The sequence below is a fragment of the Diadema setosum genome, chromosome 12 (genome assembly GCF_964275005.1).
Source record: "Diadema setosum chromosome 12, eeDiaSeto1, whole genome shotgun sequence".
In the NCBI taxonomy this organism is placed as follows: Eukaryota; Metazoa; Echinodermata; class Echinoidea; order Diadematoida; family Diadematidae; genus Diadema; species Diadema setosum.
Window position 1 is genome coordinate 9,655,611 of NC_092696.1, and position 18,001 is coordinate 9,673,611.

General features: G+C 37.3%; 1 protein-coding gene and 1 non-coding gene across 2 annotated transcripts in view; one reads left to right on the plus strand and one right to left on the minus strand.

The window, feature by feature from the left end:
• Window positions 1-18,001, minus strand: part of LOC140236345 (uncharacterized) — a 104,808-nt gene that overhangs the window by 47,650 nt on the left and 39,157 nt on the right. The window contains exons 14-20 of the mRNA XM_072316301.1: window positions 15,444-15,807; window positions 13,449-13,781; window positions 11,464-11,796; window positions 8,655-8,963; window positions 6,682-7,014; window positions 2,359-2,691; window positions 60-392 (exon numbers count right to left, since the gene is read on the minus strand). Of these exons, the coding sequence (XP_072172402.1) occupies window positions 60-392; window positions 2,359-2,691; window positions 6,682-7,014; window positions 8,655-8,963; window positions 11,464-11,796; window positions 13,449-13,781; window positions 15,444-15,807 (2,338 nt within the window). The remainder of the gene's footprint in view (window positions 1-59; window positions 393-2,358; window positions 2,692-6,681; window positions 7,015-8,654; window positions 8,964-11,463; window positions 11,797-13,448; window positions 13,782-15,443; window positions 15,808-18,001) is intronic.
• On the plus strand, window positions 2,192-2,265 carry Trnaa-agc (transfer RNA alanine (anticodon AGC)). The gene has a single exon. It is a non-coding gene; the product is annotated as a tRNA-Ala (tRNA).

The following is an 18,001-nucleotide window of genomic DNA, read 5'->3' on the forward strand; positions in this document are numbered from 1 at the left end:
AAAATGATTTAAATTTTGTAAAATGTTAAAAGTGGTATTTGGTAGTTGAGGAAATGTACCTCTTGGTATGCACTCCACACCAACGTCTTCACTGTGGCCGCAGTTGTTATCTCCGTACTCGTTGTGTGAGCACTCTGCCAAGTCACTCTCTGTGCCTGTGCATTCGACGTTGTCCAGCCAAATTGGGTCAGATCCCTGGCCGAAGGGGGCGCAACACCTTGCACTGATTGCACCCTCAAAGCCCAACATTCGACACACCACGTCGGCGTCCTCTTGTTCAAATAGGTCGTCACAGACAGTCCCCCATTCCCCATTGTGGTAAACTTCCACCCTCCCTTGGGAATCGTCGTTGCCACCTACAAGTCGGACTTGAACCCCGGCAGATGTTGGCTCTGAAATGAAAATATTTGCTTTGATCAATTCCTATTTTCTTGGCTTTCTTTTCTTCCGCCAATGAGACTTCAAGGTACATGGTAATGATAAAGACATTTTACAATATTGCCTGTTCTCTATTTTTGGAATATTGCCGTTTTTTTGTTCCTTTGTTTGTTTTGTTTTGGTTCGCATTGGATAAACGACTTTCTTTTTTTTTTTTTTTGTTTACTTTAGGAGATTGCTCTAACGCATCCTACCTTTTACACTTTCAAATAGTGCTTTTCACTTTCAAACAACCTATCTTGCAATAAGAAAAATGAGTTTACCTTACTGCTTCAGCTCAATCCCCTGTTGTTTACTAATCCTTCTCTTCCCAACATAGTCAGCTCCGATATGCTGTCTTGTAGATTTTAAGTCTAGTATATACTTATCCATTACTTAGCACTTAGTTAACAGACATTGAAAAATTGCATTAAAGCATATAAGCCCAATAAACACTATCAGGACCAACAGGAGGATTCTATTAAATCCTATATACCAAACAAAACCCAGCAGATTTCAATAAAATCTATAAGCACAATGAAAATCACCAGGACCAACAGAAAGCAATTGTAGTGCACCATATTAAGTATCAGTACATGAGAAGATATTTTTTTATCAAAACCTACTTGACAATTAAAACCATTTGAATCAACAGTATAGTCAAGTAGGAACTAATTTACTTTTTTTTTTTAATTTCAAAAGACGGTGTATGCTAGCCATGTTTTTTTAATAGTCTCTACAGTCTGTATTGTAGGTCCTTAGCGTCACGTTGAGACATAGCCTAATTTGGTCAAGCCGATGTTGAAAAGTCTAGGTTAAAACCTTTAAATATCATACGATCCCTACACTACGGTCGAGGAGCATTAGACGATCCAAAGTGACCCAATAAAATTTGGTCATAAGTGAAATAGCCTGTAAAATTAGAATCTATTAGAGAATTCCTAAGGGTCCCTAAAATTTCACTTTGAAATCCGTCTAATGGTTTGTAGTAGCGGTGAAAATGTAGTGGAAAAAGGTGAAAATAGGTTTACTGGAAAACAAAACAAAACAAAAAATCACTACAGGATTTTAAATGTTACACTAGTATTGGACTGTATTTTTTTTGGTCTATCCAATTGTCAGGCAGAATTTTAGTATAAGTTTATAATGGTTCATTTGAGGCTAATCCTTAAAACATCGGCCTTAGAAATACACAAACAGAAAGCAGCGGAACTGTTTAATAACAATTTTCCACCAATAAATTATATTTATTCTGGTCAGTTTTTTTTTTTTTTTCCGTTTGTTACATACTCAAAAAGCTGCATCACTTCGGTGATCCCTCGCATTTATCCCGAAGGTGAATTATCCTTCGGGTTTATGCCAGCAGAGACTCCAACTCTCCCGTTTTCGACGGGGGATCTCCCGCCGAAAATCCAATTTTGCAAAATCTTCTGTTCTCCCGCTTGAGATTTAATTTCTCCCGCCCTGTCTCTGTGTCTCCCGTTGGAAAGGATTTCTTACTTATTGCTATTGTATGTTGAAAAAATAAGCCTTAGATAGCACCAGAGAGCATCTAGAACCATAGGAACTTCGCGCTTCGCACACATCAACTTGGAGTCTCCCGTTTGCTCGGGGTTTCAGGCGGGAGAATCTCCAGTTCAGATGGTGCTTTGGGTTGGAGTCTCTGTGCCAGGTTCAAGCGTTTACGTGTGTCTCACACACAAACACACTGCTATAGCTTCTGGCCATTCGAGCATTGAGAATTTAGAGTTTCTGGGACGAACACTGAACTAGGGGTTTCTATAGCTCAGTCGGTAGAGCACCGGGCTAGCAATCCGGACGTCTCGGGTTCGAATCCCGATAGAATCCCATTTTCTTTGCTCAATTTTCTACTGATAAAATCAAAATGATTTAAATTTTGTAAAATGTTAAAAGTGGTATTTGGTAGTTGAGGAAATGTACCTCTTGGTATGCACTCCACACCAACGTCTTCACTATGGCCGCAGTTGTTATCTCCGTACTCGTTGTGTGAGCACTCTGCCAAGTCACTCTCTGTGCCTGTGCATTCGACGTTGTCCAGCCAAATCGGGTCAGATCCCTGGCCGTAGGGGGCGCAACACCTTGCACTGATAGCACCCTCAAAGCCCAACATTCGACACACCACGTCGGCGTCCTCTTGTTCAAATAGGTCGTCACAGACAGTTCCCCATTCCCCATTGTGGTAAACCTCCACCCTCCCTTGGGAGTCGTCGTTGCCACCGACAAGTCGGACTTGAACTCCGGCAGATGTTGGCTCTGAAATGAAAATATTTTCCTTGATCAATTCCTGTTTTCTTGGCTTTTTTGTCAATGTTTTCGCCAATGAGCCTTCAAGCTACATGGTAATGATAAAGAAAGATTACGATATTTCCTGTTCTCTATAAATGGCATATTGCCGTGTTTTTGTTTTTTTTTTGTTTGCTTGGATAAACGACTTTCTTTTTCTTTTGTTCACTTTAGGAGATGGCTCGAACGCATCCTCCCTTTCTACACTTTCAAATAGTGCTTTTCACTTTCAAACATCCTATCTTGCAGTAAGAGAAATGAGTTTACTTTACTGCTCTTTCCAAAATAGTCTGTTCCGATGTGCTGTGTTGTAGATTTTTAAGTCTAGCATAGATTTGTCCATGGGCAAGTCCAAGAAAAGGTCCCTCTCAGAAGGCAAAATTTCATCTTTGCTCAATATTGACATGTTTGGTATTATTTTCGAGCTTATGAGTTGAAATTTTGATTTCCTTGGAGGGAAAAATGATGTTATGTGAATTTATGCAAATTCCAAGGGCTTCATCTGCATAAATGTGAAATACAGCGGTACGTATGAGACATTTATAAAAATTCATAATATTCAAAGGAAAGCAAATTATATTTTATTAATATATGAAAGGTTTGTTTGCAAAAACCGATAAGTCCATATTTGAAGATTTTCAAGTACGATCTCTGTCATAAAGTCCAAAATAATACCATTTAAATGATATATTGGTCACTACATATACAGGTATATTTTTTAAGTTATGGTCAAAAGAAACAAAATTTTCTAATTATTCTCTTTATTTTTCTTGACCTTTAATCGCAAATATCTCCATTTGGCAAATATGGACTTATCGGTTTTTGCAAACAAACTCTTCATATGGACATACGAAGTTTATCAAATAGTTTAACTTGGTATGAAAATTTAGGTATTATGCAAATGATCATGCAAATTAGCTCGTGTACTATCATGAGATGTCCCATACGTAACAAATTTAGGTCACTTTTTTAAGGTTTTTTTCTGAAATTTCTAAGGTTATTCGAGTTCCCTTCTGGGAAGTTCTGATTTATTGTTTAAAGAAGTTAAATACCAAAGCAAGAAGAAAAGATAGTAAAAGAAATGTCTTTTATTAGGCAGTTAAATAATGTTACGTATGGGACAAATGCGTTACGTATGGGACAAATGTGTTACGTATGGGGCATCCTCATGCATGTTGCCTGAATGCATGTAGCTAGCTGGGAAGGTCTCTCAGTACACAAATGGCCAATCAGCCTGTAGAAAGCATCCCAACTTTGCAGCTACTTTTGAGTTATAGACACTTGAAACAATACATATACTTGACTGAACAATTTTTTAGAAAGAGGGAGTGGGAGATGGCAAAATACACAATGAAAATCATCATTAAATGGGAGATTTATATTTCGTAGAAATGGGGATTCAGTTTTTAACATTTTACGAGATGATTAGAAACCATTTATATGAATTATTAATGAGCATACAATTTTAAGAGGAATTCAAAGTTTATTTGATGAAAATCCAAGTTGAAATGGCTGAGATATCAACAACAACAACAAAACCCAAAGTAAAACGAAGTGGTCCTAATAAAAGATGGGACACATTTTTTATTAGGACACCACGTTTCTGGATATCTCAGTAATTTCAAAATGAATTTTTGTTATGTTAACTTTGAATTCCTCTTAGAATTGTATGCTCTTTAATAATTCATAGAAGAAGACACTTTAGTGCTGATTATCTTTTAAAAGTTGAAGTCAGAATTCCCTTCTGAAACAGAACTATACAGTCCCTTAAAGTGGAGACCTCTGATTTAAAGGGTACTGAAACCGAATATACAAGCAGATTGAAAGACTGCAGTTCAACTATATCATTATATTATATTACAATATTGGGTGCTGTTCACCACACAATGTAGAGCTCTAGCTACATTGTAGCTTTAACACATGTATGTGATGATAATGAAGGTGTTACTTCAAATTAGTGTTTCTTGCATCATCTTTTTTTTATTGCAAGTGGTAAGTAAATTGTCCTTATTCAGGTTTTAGTAGTGGCCACGATAAAAATAATTGGTATACATATTAAGTTGTGAGTCGTATCAACGATCTGATTGCTATACAGGCATCATATATCTACTCGATTACTGGGGTTCCACGCAGCAGGTATTGCACACCGTATTTATTTAAATTAATATTTCTTGTGTCAAGTTGTTTTTTGTTGAAACTGAATGGCAAACTGCCCTTCATCAGAGGAATTAAACACTTTACCATTCATTTTTTTTTAGTAGTAACTATCCTGATAAGAATACAGGGCATGCATACTCAGGTTGGTCATAAACATATAAAATATGATTAAATATGATTATGATGGTAAATATTTGGGGGATATTGTTCCCTTGACAATCTGGATCAGTATTTGAGTAATTTCAACTAATTTTACTTCAATAATTATGCAAAATACACATAAACATGGTTCTTCACACACTAAACGAATGCGGGACAAAGAGCATGCATACTCAGGTTGGTCATAAAAATATAGAATATGATTAAATATGATTATGATGGTAAATATTTGGGGGGTTTTGTTCCATTGACAATCTGGATCAGCATTTGAGTAATTTCAACAGATTTTACTTCAATAATAATGCAAAATACCAATAAACATGGTTCTCCATTAACTAAACGAATGCGAGACAGTGTCCCATACGTACCTGTCCCATACGTAACACGTCATGTCTGTCTTTAATTAGAACCTGTAATAAGAGCTTTTTGCCTCATGACATGAAACTTACCTCTCATAATTTTGAGTGTTGTGACTTTCATCACACTGAGTTACAAGTTGTAGAATGAAATACTTTTAGAGAGTGTTGAGGTTGAAAAAATGTTCAAAAAAAATTTTCCGTTCCCATACGTAACGGCACATATTTTCTCTTCTAGAATATAATTGTCACGTCATTTTTCTCAATTTTTTACATGATTATTCTTCTCCTAGATATCAATCACCATGATAAAGTTCAATATGATCAAAGGCCACTAACACTATTTTTCAGGTCATAAAAGTCTCTGAATGTCACATACGGAACGCGCGCGTTATCTTGGACTTGCCCCCATATGTATTTTAAACTAACCTAGCACTTAGTGAACAGACATTGAAAAATTCCATTAAAGCCTATAAGCCCATTAAACACTATCAAGACCAAAAGAAGGATTCTAATAAAACCTACAAGCCAAATAAAACCAACCAGATTTCAATAAAATCTATAAACACAATGAAAACCACCAGGACCAACAGAAAGTATCGGAACGGTTAAAAACAAAGTGTATTGCACCATTAAGTATCAGCACATGATATTAAGTAGATTTTTTTTTTTTAATCAAAACCTACCGGATCATTAAAACCATCTGAATCAAGAGTACAGTCAAGTACGAACTAATTTATCTTTTTTGTGAAAATTTCAAAAGACGGTGTATGCTAGCCATTTTCTTTAATAATATCCCTATTGTAGGTCCTTATCGTCACGTTGAGACAGATCCCAGTTTAGTCAAGCTGATGGTGAAAAGTCTAGGTTAAAACCAGTAAATATTATATAATCCTGACACTACTGTAGAAAAGCAGTAGACGATCCAAAACGATCCATTAGAATTTGGTCATAAGTGAAGAAGCCTGTAAAATTAGAATCCATTACAAATTTCCCAAGGGTCCATAAAATTTCACTTTGAAATGCGTCTCATAGTATCTAATGTTGAAGGTGAAAGTAGGCCTACTGTAAAACAAAACAAAACAAAAAAAAACACCACAGGCTTTTTAATGTCAGGCAGAATTTTCGTTTAACTTCATTACGTATAATGGTTTCTTTCAGGCAAATCCTTAAAACATCGGCCTTAGAATTACACCAACAGAAAGCAGCGGAACTGATTCCTAACAAAATCAAAATGATTTCAATTTTGTAAAATGTTAAAAGTGGTATATTAGTTTAGGAAATGTACCTCTTGGTATGCACTCCACACCAACGTCTTCACTATGGCCGCAGTTGTTATCTCCGTACTCGTTGTGTGAGCACTCTGCCAAGTCACTCTCTGTGCCTGTGCATTCGACGTTGTCCAGCCAAATTGGATCAGATCCCTGGCCGTAGGTGGCGCAACACCTTGCACTGATAGCACCCTCAAAGCCCAACATTCGACACACCACGTCGGCGTCCTCTTGTTCAAATAGATCGTCACAGACAGTTCCCCATTCCCCATTGTGGTAAACTTCTACTCTCCCTTGGGAATCGTCGTTGCCACCTACAAGTCGGACTTGAACCCCGGCAGATGTTGGCTCTGAAATGAAAATATTTGCTTTAATCAATTCCTGCTTTCTTGGCTTTCTTTCCTTCCGCCAATGAGCCTTCAAGCTACTTGGTAATGATGAAGAAAGCTTCCCTGTTCTCTATATTTGGCATATTGCCGTTTTTTTCTCTTTTTAGGTTCGATTGGATAAGCGACTTTCTTTTTTTTTTTTTGGTTTACTTTAGGAGATCGCTCTAACGCATCCTCCCTTTCTACACTTTCAAATAGTGCTTTTCACTTTCAAACAACCTATCTTGCAGTAAGAGAAATGAGTTTACCTTATTGCTTCAGTTCAATCCCCTGTTATTTACCAACTCTTCTCTTTCCAACATAGTCTGCTCCAATATGCTGTCTTGTAGATTTTTATGTCTAGCATATACTTGTCCATAACTTAGCACTTATTTAACAGACATTGAAAAATTGCATTAAAGCATATAAGCCCAATGAACACTATCAGGACCAACAGAAGGATTCTATTAAATCCTATATATCAAAATAAAACCCAGAAGATTTCAATAGAATCTATAAGCACAATGAAAACCACCAGGACCAACAGAAAACATCGGAACGTTGAAAAAGAAATTATATTGCACCATTAAGTATTAGCACATGATATTGAGAAGTTGTTTTTTTTTTTTATCAAAACCTACTGGACAATTGAAACCATCTGAATCAACAGTATAGTCAAGTAGGTACTAATTTATCTTTTTTGTGAAAATTTTAAAAGACGCTGTATGCTAGCCATTTTCTTTAATAGTGTCACAACATTCTGAATCGTAGGTCCTTAACCGTCACGTTGAGACAGAGCCTAATTTGGTCAAGCTGATGTTGAAAAGTCTAGGTTAAAACCATTACATATCATATGATCCCGACACTACTGTCGAAGAGCATTAGACGATCCAAAGTGACCCAATTTTGTCATCAGTGAAATAGCCTGTAAAATTAGAATCCATAAGAGCATTCCTAAGGGTTCATAAAATTTCACTTTGAAATGCGTCTTATGGTATCTAATAGTGAAGGTGAATATAGGCCTACTGGAAAACAAAACAAAAAATCACCACAGGATTTTAAATGTTACACTAGAATTGGACTGTATTTGTTGTTCTATCCAATTGTAAGGCAGAATTTTAGTAAAACTTTATTAAGTATAATGGTTTATTTGAGGCGAATCCTTAATACATCGGCCTTAGAAATACACCAACAGAAAGCAGTGGAACTGATTCCTAACAATTTTCCACGGATAAATGATAATTATTATTCATTCTGGTCAGGGTTTTTTTCTGTTTTTGTTTGATACATACTCAAAAAGCTGCATCACTTCGGTGATCCCTCGCATTTATCCCGAAGGTGAATTATCCTTCGGGTTTAGTGTGTACTTGTGTGTCACACACAAATACACTGCTATAGCTTCTGACCATTCGAGCATTGAGAATTTAGGGTTTCTGGGACGAACACTGAACTAGGGCTTTCTATAGCTCAGTCGGTAGAGCACCGGGCTAGCAATCCGGAGATCTCCGGTTCGAATCCCGATGGAATCCCATTTTCTTTGCTCAATTTTCCACTAAATAAAATCAAAATGATTCAAATTTTGAAAATTGTTAAAAGTGGTAATGGTAGTTGAGGAAATGTACCTCTTGGTATGCACTCCACACCAACGTCTTCACTATGGCCGCAGTTGTTATCTCCGTAGTCGTTGTGTGAGCACTCTGCCAAGTCACTCTCTGTGCCTGTGCATTCGACGTTGTCCAGCCAAATTGGGTCGGATCCCTGGCCGTAGGTGGCGCAACACCTTGCACTGATAGCACCCTCAAAGCCCAACATTCGACACACCACGTCGGCGTCCTCTTGTTCAAATAGGTCGTCACAGACAGTTCCCCATTCCCCATTGTGGTAAACTTCCACCCTTCCTTGGGAATCGTCGTTGCCACCTACAAGTCGGACTTGAACCCCGGCAGATGTTGGCTCTGGAATGAAAATATTTGCCTTAATCAATTCCTGTTTTCTTGGCTTTCTTTTCTTCCGCCAATGAGCCTTTAAGCTACATGGTTATGATAAAGAAAGCTTACAATATTGCCTGTTCTCTATGTTTGGCATATTGCCGTTTTTTGCTCTTTTTGGGTTCGATTGGATAAACGACTTTCTTTTTTTTTGTTGTTCACTTTAGGAGATCGCTCTAACGCATCCTCCCTTTCTACACTTTCAAATAGTGCTTTTCACTTTCAAACAACCTATCTTGCAGTAAGAGAAATGAGTTTACCTTATTGCTTCAGTTCAATCCCCTGTTGTTTACCAACTCTTCTCTTTCCAACATAGTCTGCTCCGATATGCTGTCTTGTAGATTTTTATGTCTAGCATATACTTGTCCATAACTTAGCACTTATTTAACAGACATTGAAAAATTGCATTAAAGCATATACTGTAAGCCCAATAAACACTATGAGGACCAACAGAAGGATTCTATTAAGTCCTTTATATCAAAATAAAACCCAAAAGATTTCAATAAAATCTTTAAGCACAATGAAAACTGTCACGACTCAACCCAATCACCACATCATGACAATCAAATGTTCCGCTCCATTCCTGGCAGATCGCACCCAAACCATCACAACAACGTTGCAAAAGACCACGATTGGGAAGCCATGTCTTGATCTGAGAGCGATAACTTGCTGCGGACCGCTTTATTGGTATTAGCCTTGTTCAAGGCGCATCACATCTCCCCCCTTAAGACGGGAAGTTATGGAAGAACTTTCCAGTCAAACTGCAAACAGTCGTTACAAACATGTTCCGAAACACAATACATAAAAAATGCACAGTTGTGTTTTCATACACTAAAGTCTATTCTTCACATAAACAAGCTCAGACTTATGAGCCTTATCAAAACCTTTCTTGAGCGTAGGCTAACTGTCTAAATATAGACCCACTACCTGCTCGGAACAAGCATGTGCGTATACGCGCAAAACTTTACAACCACAACATTCCTTGTTTTCTTTTCTTCTTTTTTTTTTCTGTTTGGTCATAAATCATGAAACATGTATTCTCTTTAGCTTTCCTGAAATGCTTATGAGTATCATGATTTATGACCAAACAGAAAAAAAAAAGAAGAAAAGAAAACAAGGAATGTTGTGGTTGTAAAGTTTTGCGCGTATACGCACATGCTTGTTCCGAGCAGGTAGTGGGTCTATATTTAGACAGTTAGCCTACGCTCAAGAAAGGTTTTGATAAGGCTCATAAGTCTGAGCTTGTTTATGTGAAGAATAGACTTTAGTGTATGAAAACACAACTGTGCATTTTTTATGTATTGTGTTTCGGAACATGTTTGTAACGACTGTTTGCAGTTTGACTGCAGGACCAACAGAAGACATCGGAACGTTGAAAAAGAAATTATATTGCACCATTAAGTATTAGCACATGATATTAAGAAGTTGTTTTTTTTTTTAATCAAAACCTACTAGACAATTGAAGCCATCTGAATCAGCAGTACAGTCAAGTAGGAACTAATTTATCTTTTTGTGAAAATTTTAAAAGACGCCGTATGGTACCCATTTTCTTTAATAGTGTCCCAACATTCTGAATCGTAGGTCCTTAACCGTCATGTTGAGACAGAGCCTAATTTGGTCAAGCTGATGTTGAAAAGTCTAGGTTAAAACCATTACATATCATATGATCCCGACACTACTGTCGAAGAGCATTAGACGATCCAAAGTGACCCAATAAAATTTGGTCATAAGTGAAGTAGCCTGTAAAATTAGAATCCATTAGAGAATTATTCCTAAGGGTCCATAAAGTTTCACTTTGAAATGCGTCTTATGGTATCTAATAGTGAAGGTGAATATAGGCCTACTGGAAAACAAAACAAAAAAAAATCACCACAGGATTTTAAATGTTACACTAGAATTGGACTGTATTTGTTGTTCTATCCAATTGTCAGGCAGAAGTTTAGTAAAACTTAATTAAGTATAATGGTTTATTTGAGGCGAATCCTTAATACATCGGCCTTAGAAATACACCAACAGAAAGCAGTGGAACTGATTCCTAACAATTTTCCACGGATAAATGATAATTATTATTCATTCTGATCAGGGTTTTTTTCTGTTTTTGTTTGATACATACTCAAAAAGCTGCATCACTTCGGTGATCCCTCGCATTTATCCCGAAGGTGAATTATCCTTCGGGTTTAGTGTGTACTTGTGTGTCACACACAAATACACTGCTATAGCTTCTGACCATTCGAGCATTGAGAATTTAGGGTTTCTGGGACGAACACTGAACTAGGGCTTTCTATAGCTCAGTCGGTAGAGCACCGGGCTAGCAATCCGGAGATCTCCGGTTCGAATCCCGATGGAATCCCATTTTCTTTGCTCAATTTTCCACTAATAAAATCAAAATGATTTAAATTTTGTAAAATGTTAAAAGTGGTATTTGGTAGTTGAGGAAATGTACCTCTTGGTATGCACTCCACACCAACGTCTTCACTATGGCCGCAGTTGTTATCTCCGTACTCGTTGTGTGAGCACTCTGCCAAGTCACTCTCTGTGCCTGTGCATTCGACGTTGTCCAGCCAAATTGGGTCGGATCCCTGGCCGTAGGGGGCGCAACACCTTGCACTGATAGCACCCTCAAAGCCCAACATTCGACACACCACGTCGGCGTCCTCTTGTTCAAATAGGTCGTCACAGACAGTTCCCCATTCCCCATTGTGGTAAACTTCCACCCTTCCTTGGGAATCGTCGTTGCCACCTACAAGTCGGACTTGAACCCCGGCAGATGTTGGCTCTGGAATGAAAATATTTGCCTTAATCAATTCCTGTTTTCTTGGCTTTCTTTTCTTCCGCCAATGAGCCTTTAAGCTACATGGTTATGATAAAGAAAGCTTACAATATTGCCTGTTCTCTATATTTGGCATATTGCCGTTTTTTGCTCTTTTTGGGTTCGATTGGATAAACGATTTTCTTTTTTTTTTGTTCACTTTAGGAGATCGCTCTAACGCATCCTCCCTTTCTACACTTTCAAATAGTGCTTTTCACTTTCAAATAACCTATCTTGCAGTAAGAGAAATGAGTTTACCTTATTGCTTCAGTTCAATCTCCTGTTGTTTACCAACTCTTCTCTTTCCAACATAGTCTGCTCCGATATGCTGTCTTGTAGATTTTTATGTCTAGCATATACTTGTCCATAACTTAGCACTTATTTAACAGACATTGAAAAATTGCATTAAAGCATATAAGCCCAATAAACACTATGAGGACCAACAGAAGGATTCTATTAAGTCCTTTATATCAAAATAAAACCCAAAAGATTTCAATAAAATCTTTAAGCACAATGAAAACCACCAGGACCAACAGAAGACATCGGAACGTTGAAAAAGAAATTATATTGCACCATTAAGTATTAGCACATGATATTAAGAAGTTGTTTTTTTTTTTATCAAAACCTACTAGACAATTGAAACCATCTGAATCAGCAGTACAGTCAAGTAGGAACTAATTTATCTTTTTGTGAAAATTTTAAAAGACGCCGTATGGTACCCATTTTCTTTAATAGTGTCCCAACATTCTGAATCGTAGGTCCTTAACCGTCATGTTGAGACAGAGCCTAATTTGGTCAAGCTGATGTTGAAAAGTCTAGGTTAAAACCATTACATATCATATGATCCCGACACTACTGTCGAAGAGCATTAGACGATCCAAAGTGACCCAATAAAATTTGGTCATACGTGAAGTAGCCTGTAAAATTAGAATCCATTAGAGAATTATTCCTAAGGGTCCATAAAATTTCACTTTGAAATGCGTCTTATGGTATCTAATAGTGAAGGTGAATATAGGCCTACTGGAAAACAAAACAAAAAAAATCACCACAGGATTTTAAATGTTACACTAGAATTGGACTGTATTTGTTGTTCTATCCAATTGTCAGGCAGAAGTTTAGTAAAACTTAATTAAGTATAATGGTTTATTTGAGGCGAATCCTTAATACATCGGCCTTAGAAATACACCAACAGAAAGCAGTGGAACTGATTCCTAACAAGTTTCCACGGATAAATGATAATTATTATTCATTCTGGTCAGGGTTTTTTTCTGTTTTTGTTTGATACATACTCAAAAAGCTGCATCACTTCGGTGATCCCTCGCATTTATCCCGAAGGTGAATTATCCTTCGGGTTTAGTGTGTACTTGTGTGTCACACACAAATACACTGCTATAGCTTCTGACCATTCGAGCATTGAGAATTTAGGGTTTCTGGGACGAACACTGAACTAGGGCTTTCTATAGCTCAGTCGGTAGAGCACCGGGCTAGCAATCCGGAGATCTCCGGTTCGAATCCCGATGGAATCCCATTTTCTTTGCTCAATTTTCCACTAATAAAATCAAAATGATTTAAATTTTGTAAAATGTTAAAAGTGGTATTTGGTAGTTGAGGAAATGTACCTCTTGGTATGCACTCCACACCAACGTCTTCACTATGGCCGCAGTTGTTATCTCCGTACTCGTTGTGTGAGCACTCTGCCAAGTCACTCTCTGTGCCTGTGCATTCGACGTTGTCCAGCCAAATTGGGTCGGATCCCTGGCCGTAGGGGGCGCAACACCTTGCACTGATAGCACCCTCAAAGCCCAACATTCGACACACCACGTCGGCGTCCTCTTGTTCAAAAAGGTCGTCACAGACAGTTCCCCATTCCCCATTGTGGTAAACTTCCACTCTCCCTTGGGAATCGTCGTTGCCACCTACAAGTCGGACTTGAACTCCGGCAGATGTTGGCTCTGAAATGAAAATATTTGCCTTAATCAATTCCTGTTTTCTTGGCTTTCTTTCCTTCCGCCAATGAGCCTTCAAGCTACTTGGTAATGACGGAGAAAGCGTCCCTGTTCTCTATATTTGGCATATTGCCGTTTTTTTATTTTTTGTTTTTTTGCTCTTTTTGGGTTCGAATGGATAAACGGCTTTCTTTTTTTTTTTTGTTCACTTATAGGAGATCGCTCTAACGCATCCTCCCTTTCTACACTTTCAAATAGTGCTTTTGACTTTCAAACAACCTATCTTGCAATAAGAGAAATGAGTTTACCTTTTTGCTTCAGCTCAATCCCCTGTTGTTTACCAACTCTTCTTTTTCCAACATAGTCTGCTCCGATATGCTGTCTTGTAGATTTTTAAGTCTAGCATATACTTGTCCATAAGTAAGCACTTAGTTAACAGACATTGAAAAATTGCATTAAAGCATATAAGCCCAATAAACACTATGAGGACCAACAGAAGGATTCTATTAAATCCTTTATACCAAATAAAACCCAGCAGATTTCAATAAAATCTATAAACACAATGAAAACCACCAGGACCAACAGAAAGTATCGGAACGGTTAAAAAGAAATTGTATTGCACCATTAAGTATCAGCACATGATATTAAGAAGATTTTTTTCTTTATCAAAACCTACTGGACAATTAAAACCATCTGAATCGACAGTATAGTCAAGTAGGAACTAATTTGCCTTTTATTGTGAAAATTTCAAAAGACGGTGTATGCTAGCGATTTTCTTTAATAGTGTCCCTACAGTCTGTATCTTAGGTCCTTAATCGTCACATTGAGACAGAGCCTAATTTGGTCAAGCTGATGTTGAAAAGTCTAGGTTAAAACCATTAAATATCACATGATCCCGACACTACTGTCGAAGAGCATTAGACGATCCAAAGTGACCCAATAAAATTTGGTCATAAGTGAAGTAGCCTGTAAAATTAGAATCCATTAGAGCATTCCTAAGGGTTCATAAAATTTCACTTTGAAATGCGTCTTATGGTATCTAATAGTGAAGGTGAATATAGGCTTACTGGAAAATAAAACAAAAAATCAACACCGGATTTTAAATGTTACACTAGAATTGGACTGTATTTGTTGTTCTATCCAATTGTCAGGCAGAATATTATTATTTAGTATAATGGTTTATTTGAGGCGAATCCTTAAAACATCGGCCTTAGAAATACACCAACAGAAGTCAGTGGAACTGATTCCTAAAAATTTTCCACCGATAAATGATAATCATTATTCATTCTGGTCAGGTTTTTTTTTCTGTTTTTGTTTGTTACATACTCAAAAAGCTGCATCACTTCGGTGATTCCTCGCATTTATCCCGAAGGTGAAATATCCTTCGGGTTTATGCCAGGTTCAAGTGTGTACGTGTGTGTCACACACAAACACACTGCTATAGCTTCTGACCATTCGAGCATTGAGAATTTAGGGTTTCTGGGACGAACACTGAACTAGGGCTTTCTATGGCTCAGTCGGTAGAGCACCGGGCTAGCAATCCGGAGATCTCCGGTTCGAATCCCGATGGAATCCCATTTTCTTTGCTCAATTTTCCACTAATAAAATCAAAATGATTCAAATTTTGAAAATTGTTAAAAGTGGTATTTGGTATTTGAGGAAATGTACCTCTTGGTATGCACTCCACACCAACGTCTTCACTGTGGCCGCAGTTGTTATCTCCGTACTCGTTGTGGGAGCACTCTGCCAAGTCACTCTCTGTACCTGTGCATTCGACGTTGTCCAGCCAAATTGGGTCGGATCCCTGGCCGTAGGTGGCGCAACACCTTGCACTGATAGCACCCTCAAAGCCCAACATTCGACACACCACGTCGGCGTCCTCTTGTTCAAATAGGTCGTCACAGACAGTTCCCCATTCCCCATTGTGGTAAACTTCCACTCTCCCTTGGGAATCGTCGTTGCCACCTACAAGTCGGACCTGAACACCTGCAGATGTTGGCTCTGGAATGAAAATATTTGCCTTAATCAATTCCTGTTTTCTTGGCTTTCTTTTCTTCCGCCAATGAGCCTTTAAGCTACATTGTTATGATAAAGAAAGCTTACAATATTGCCTGTTCTCTATATTTGGCATATTGCCGTTTTTTGCTCTTTTGGGGTTCGATTTAATAAACGACTTTCTTTTTTTTTTTGTTCACTTTAGGAGATCGCTCTAACGCATCCTCCCTTTCTACACTTTCAAATAGTGCTTTTCACCTTCAAACAACCTATCTTGCAGTAAGAGAAATGATTTTACGTTAATACTGCTTCAGCTCAATCCCCTGTTGTTTACTAACCCTTCTCTTTCCAACATAATCTGCTCCGTTACGCTGTCTTGTAGATTTTTAAGTCTAGCATATACTTGTCCATAACTTAGCACTTAGTTAACAGACATTGAAAAATTGCATTAAAGCCTATAAGCCCAGTAAACACTATCAGGACCAACAGAAGGATTCCATTAAATCCTATATAACAAATAAAACCCACCAAATTTCATTAAAATCTATAAGTACAATGAAAACCACCAGGACCAACAGAAAGCATCGGAACGGTTAAAAAGAAATTGTAGTGCACCATTAAGTATCAGCACGTGATATTAAGCAGATTTTTTCTTTTAATCAAAACCTACTGGACAATTGAAACCATCTGAATCAACAGTATAGTCAAGTAGGAACTAATTTGCTTTTTTTGTGACAATTTCAAAAGACGGTGTATGCTAGCCATTTTCTTTAATAGTGTCCCTACCATGTGTATTGTGGGTCCTTATCGTCACGTTGAGACAGAGCTCAATTTGGTCATGCTGATGTTGAAAAGTCTAGGTTAAAACCATTAAGTATCACGTGATCCCGACACTACTGTCGAAGAGTATTAGACGATCCATTAAAATTTGGTCATAAGTGAAGTAGCCTGAAAAAAATTAGAATCTACTTGAGAATTCCTAAAGGTCCATAGAATTTCACTTTGAAATGCGTGTAAAGGTATCTGATGATGAAGGTGAAAATAGGCCTTTACTCAACAAGGAAAATGGCAAAAAAAAATAATAATATCACTTATTTTTTATGTATGTTCATGTACAATGACAGTACAGGATAATTGACGATTTTTTGGATGCGATATCTTTGAAAATGGTTGACGAAAAACGAATTACGATGACAACAGACTATATTATCGTTAGAATTTGCATTCTGTGTGCTTCTCGGGACGAATTTGAATGAAAAAAAAAAGCAAAATGGACGGGAAAACCGTGTAGTGGCCTCTTACAAAGATTTTACATAAGTAATATAAAGTGTGCATTGTACAGCCATAGGGAATTATATCATATAATTTATTGGAACAACTGGAATATAAAAACAAGCAAAGTGCTAGATATACGTAAAGAAATTAATATCAGAACTTTAATCCTATTTGACATCTAACCTGTTTCAGATAGGTTTGTTTGTTTTTTTAACTATCCGGTTGTCTTTATTGATCGTAGACCTATTTGTGCTTCAGAATGACCTATTTTCTTTCAATGCCCTGCAAAGTCTTACGTATCTAATAGTTCGCTTTATACATTGTCCGAAAAATACACTCACATCACCTCCATTAGAAATCCCTCCATTGGTCACAGGTCACAGATCGTAATATCTTTAAGGTTTTGGTTTTGACTTTTCATTGATATTTGAAATGTAATATCAACTCAGCTCGTATTTACATCCCTTGATATAAATTATCTCTACGCTAATCTAATCTTGATTTCTTGTAAAACCAAATATCTTGGAGATATCCTTCAGTAGATCAATGTGAAAATGGACTGAAACCCACTCGTGTAATACTTGCTTTTGAATAGTCATGTCTTCTTTCTTTTTTTTTTTTACAGATTCATTACATCTTTAAACCTACTCCTATGTAAGGCAATTCGACAATTTGTTGTGATTGAATCAACTTGAGGAAAGATAGGAGGTCATTTATTCGAATTCCATAATTATTACCAATAAAAACTGCTAACTCTCACTTACCACCTTCAAACAAAAAAGACAGTCAATTACATAGGACTATTAACAACGATAACGAAAATGACACATATGCCAGTGGCAGACAGCTTTCCAAAGTACTTGTAGTTGGACATACAGACCTTAAAAAAGCAATTCGATATTGTATTTGAAAGAAAAAGAAAACTGCCCTTATTAGACAAATGAAAGACAAATCGA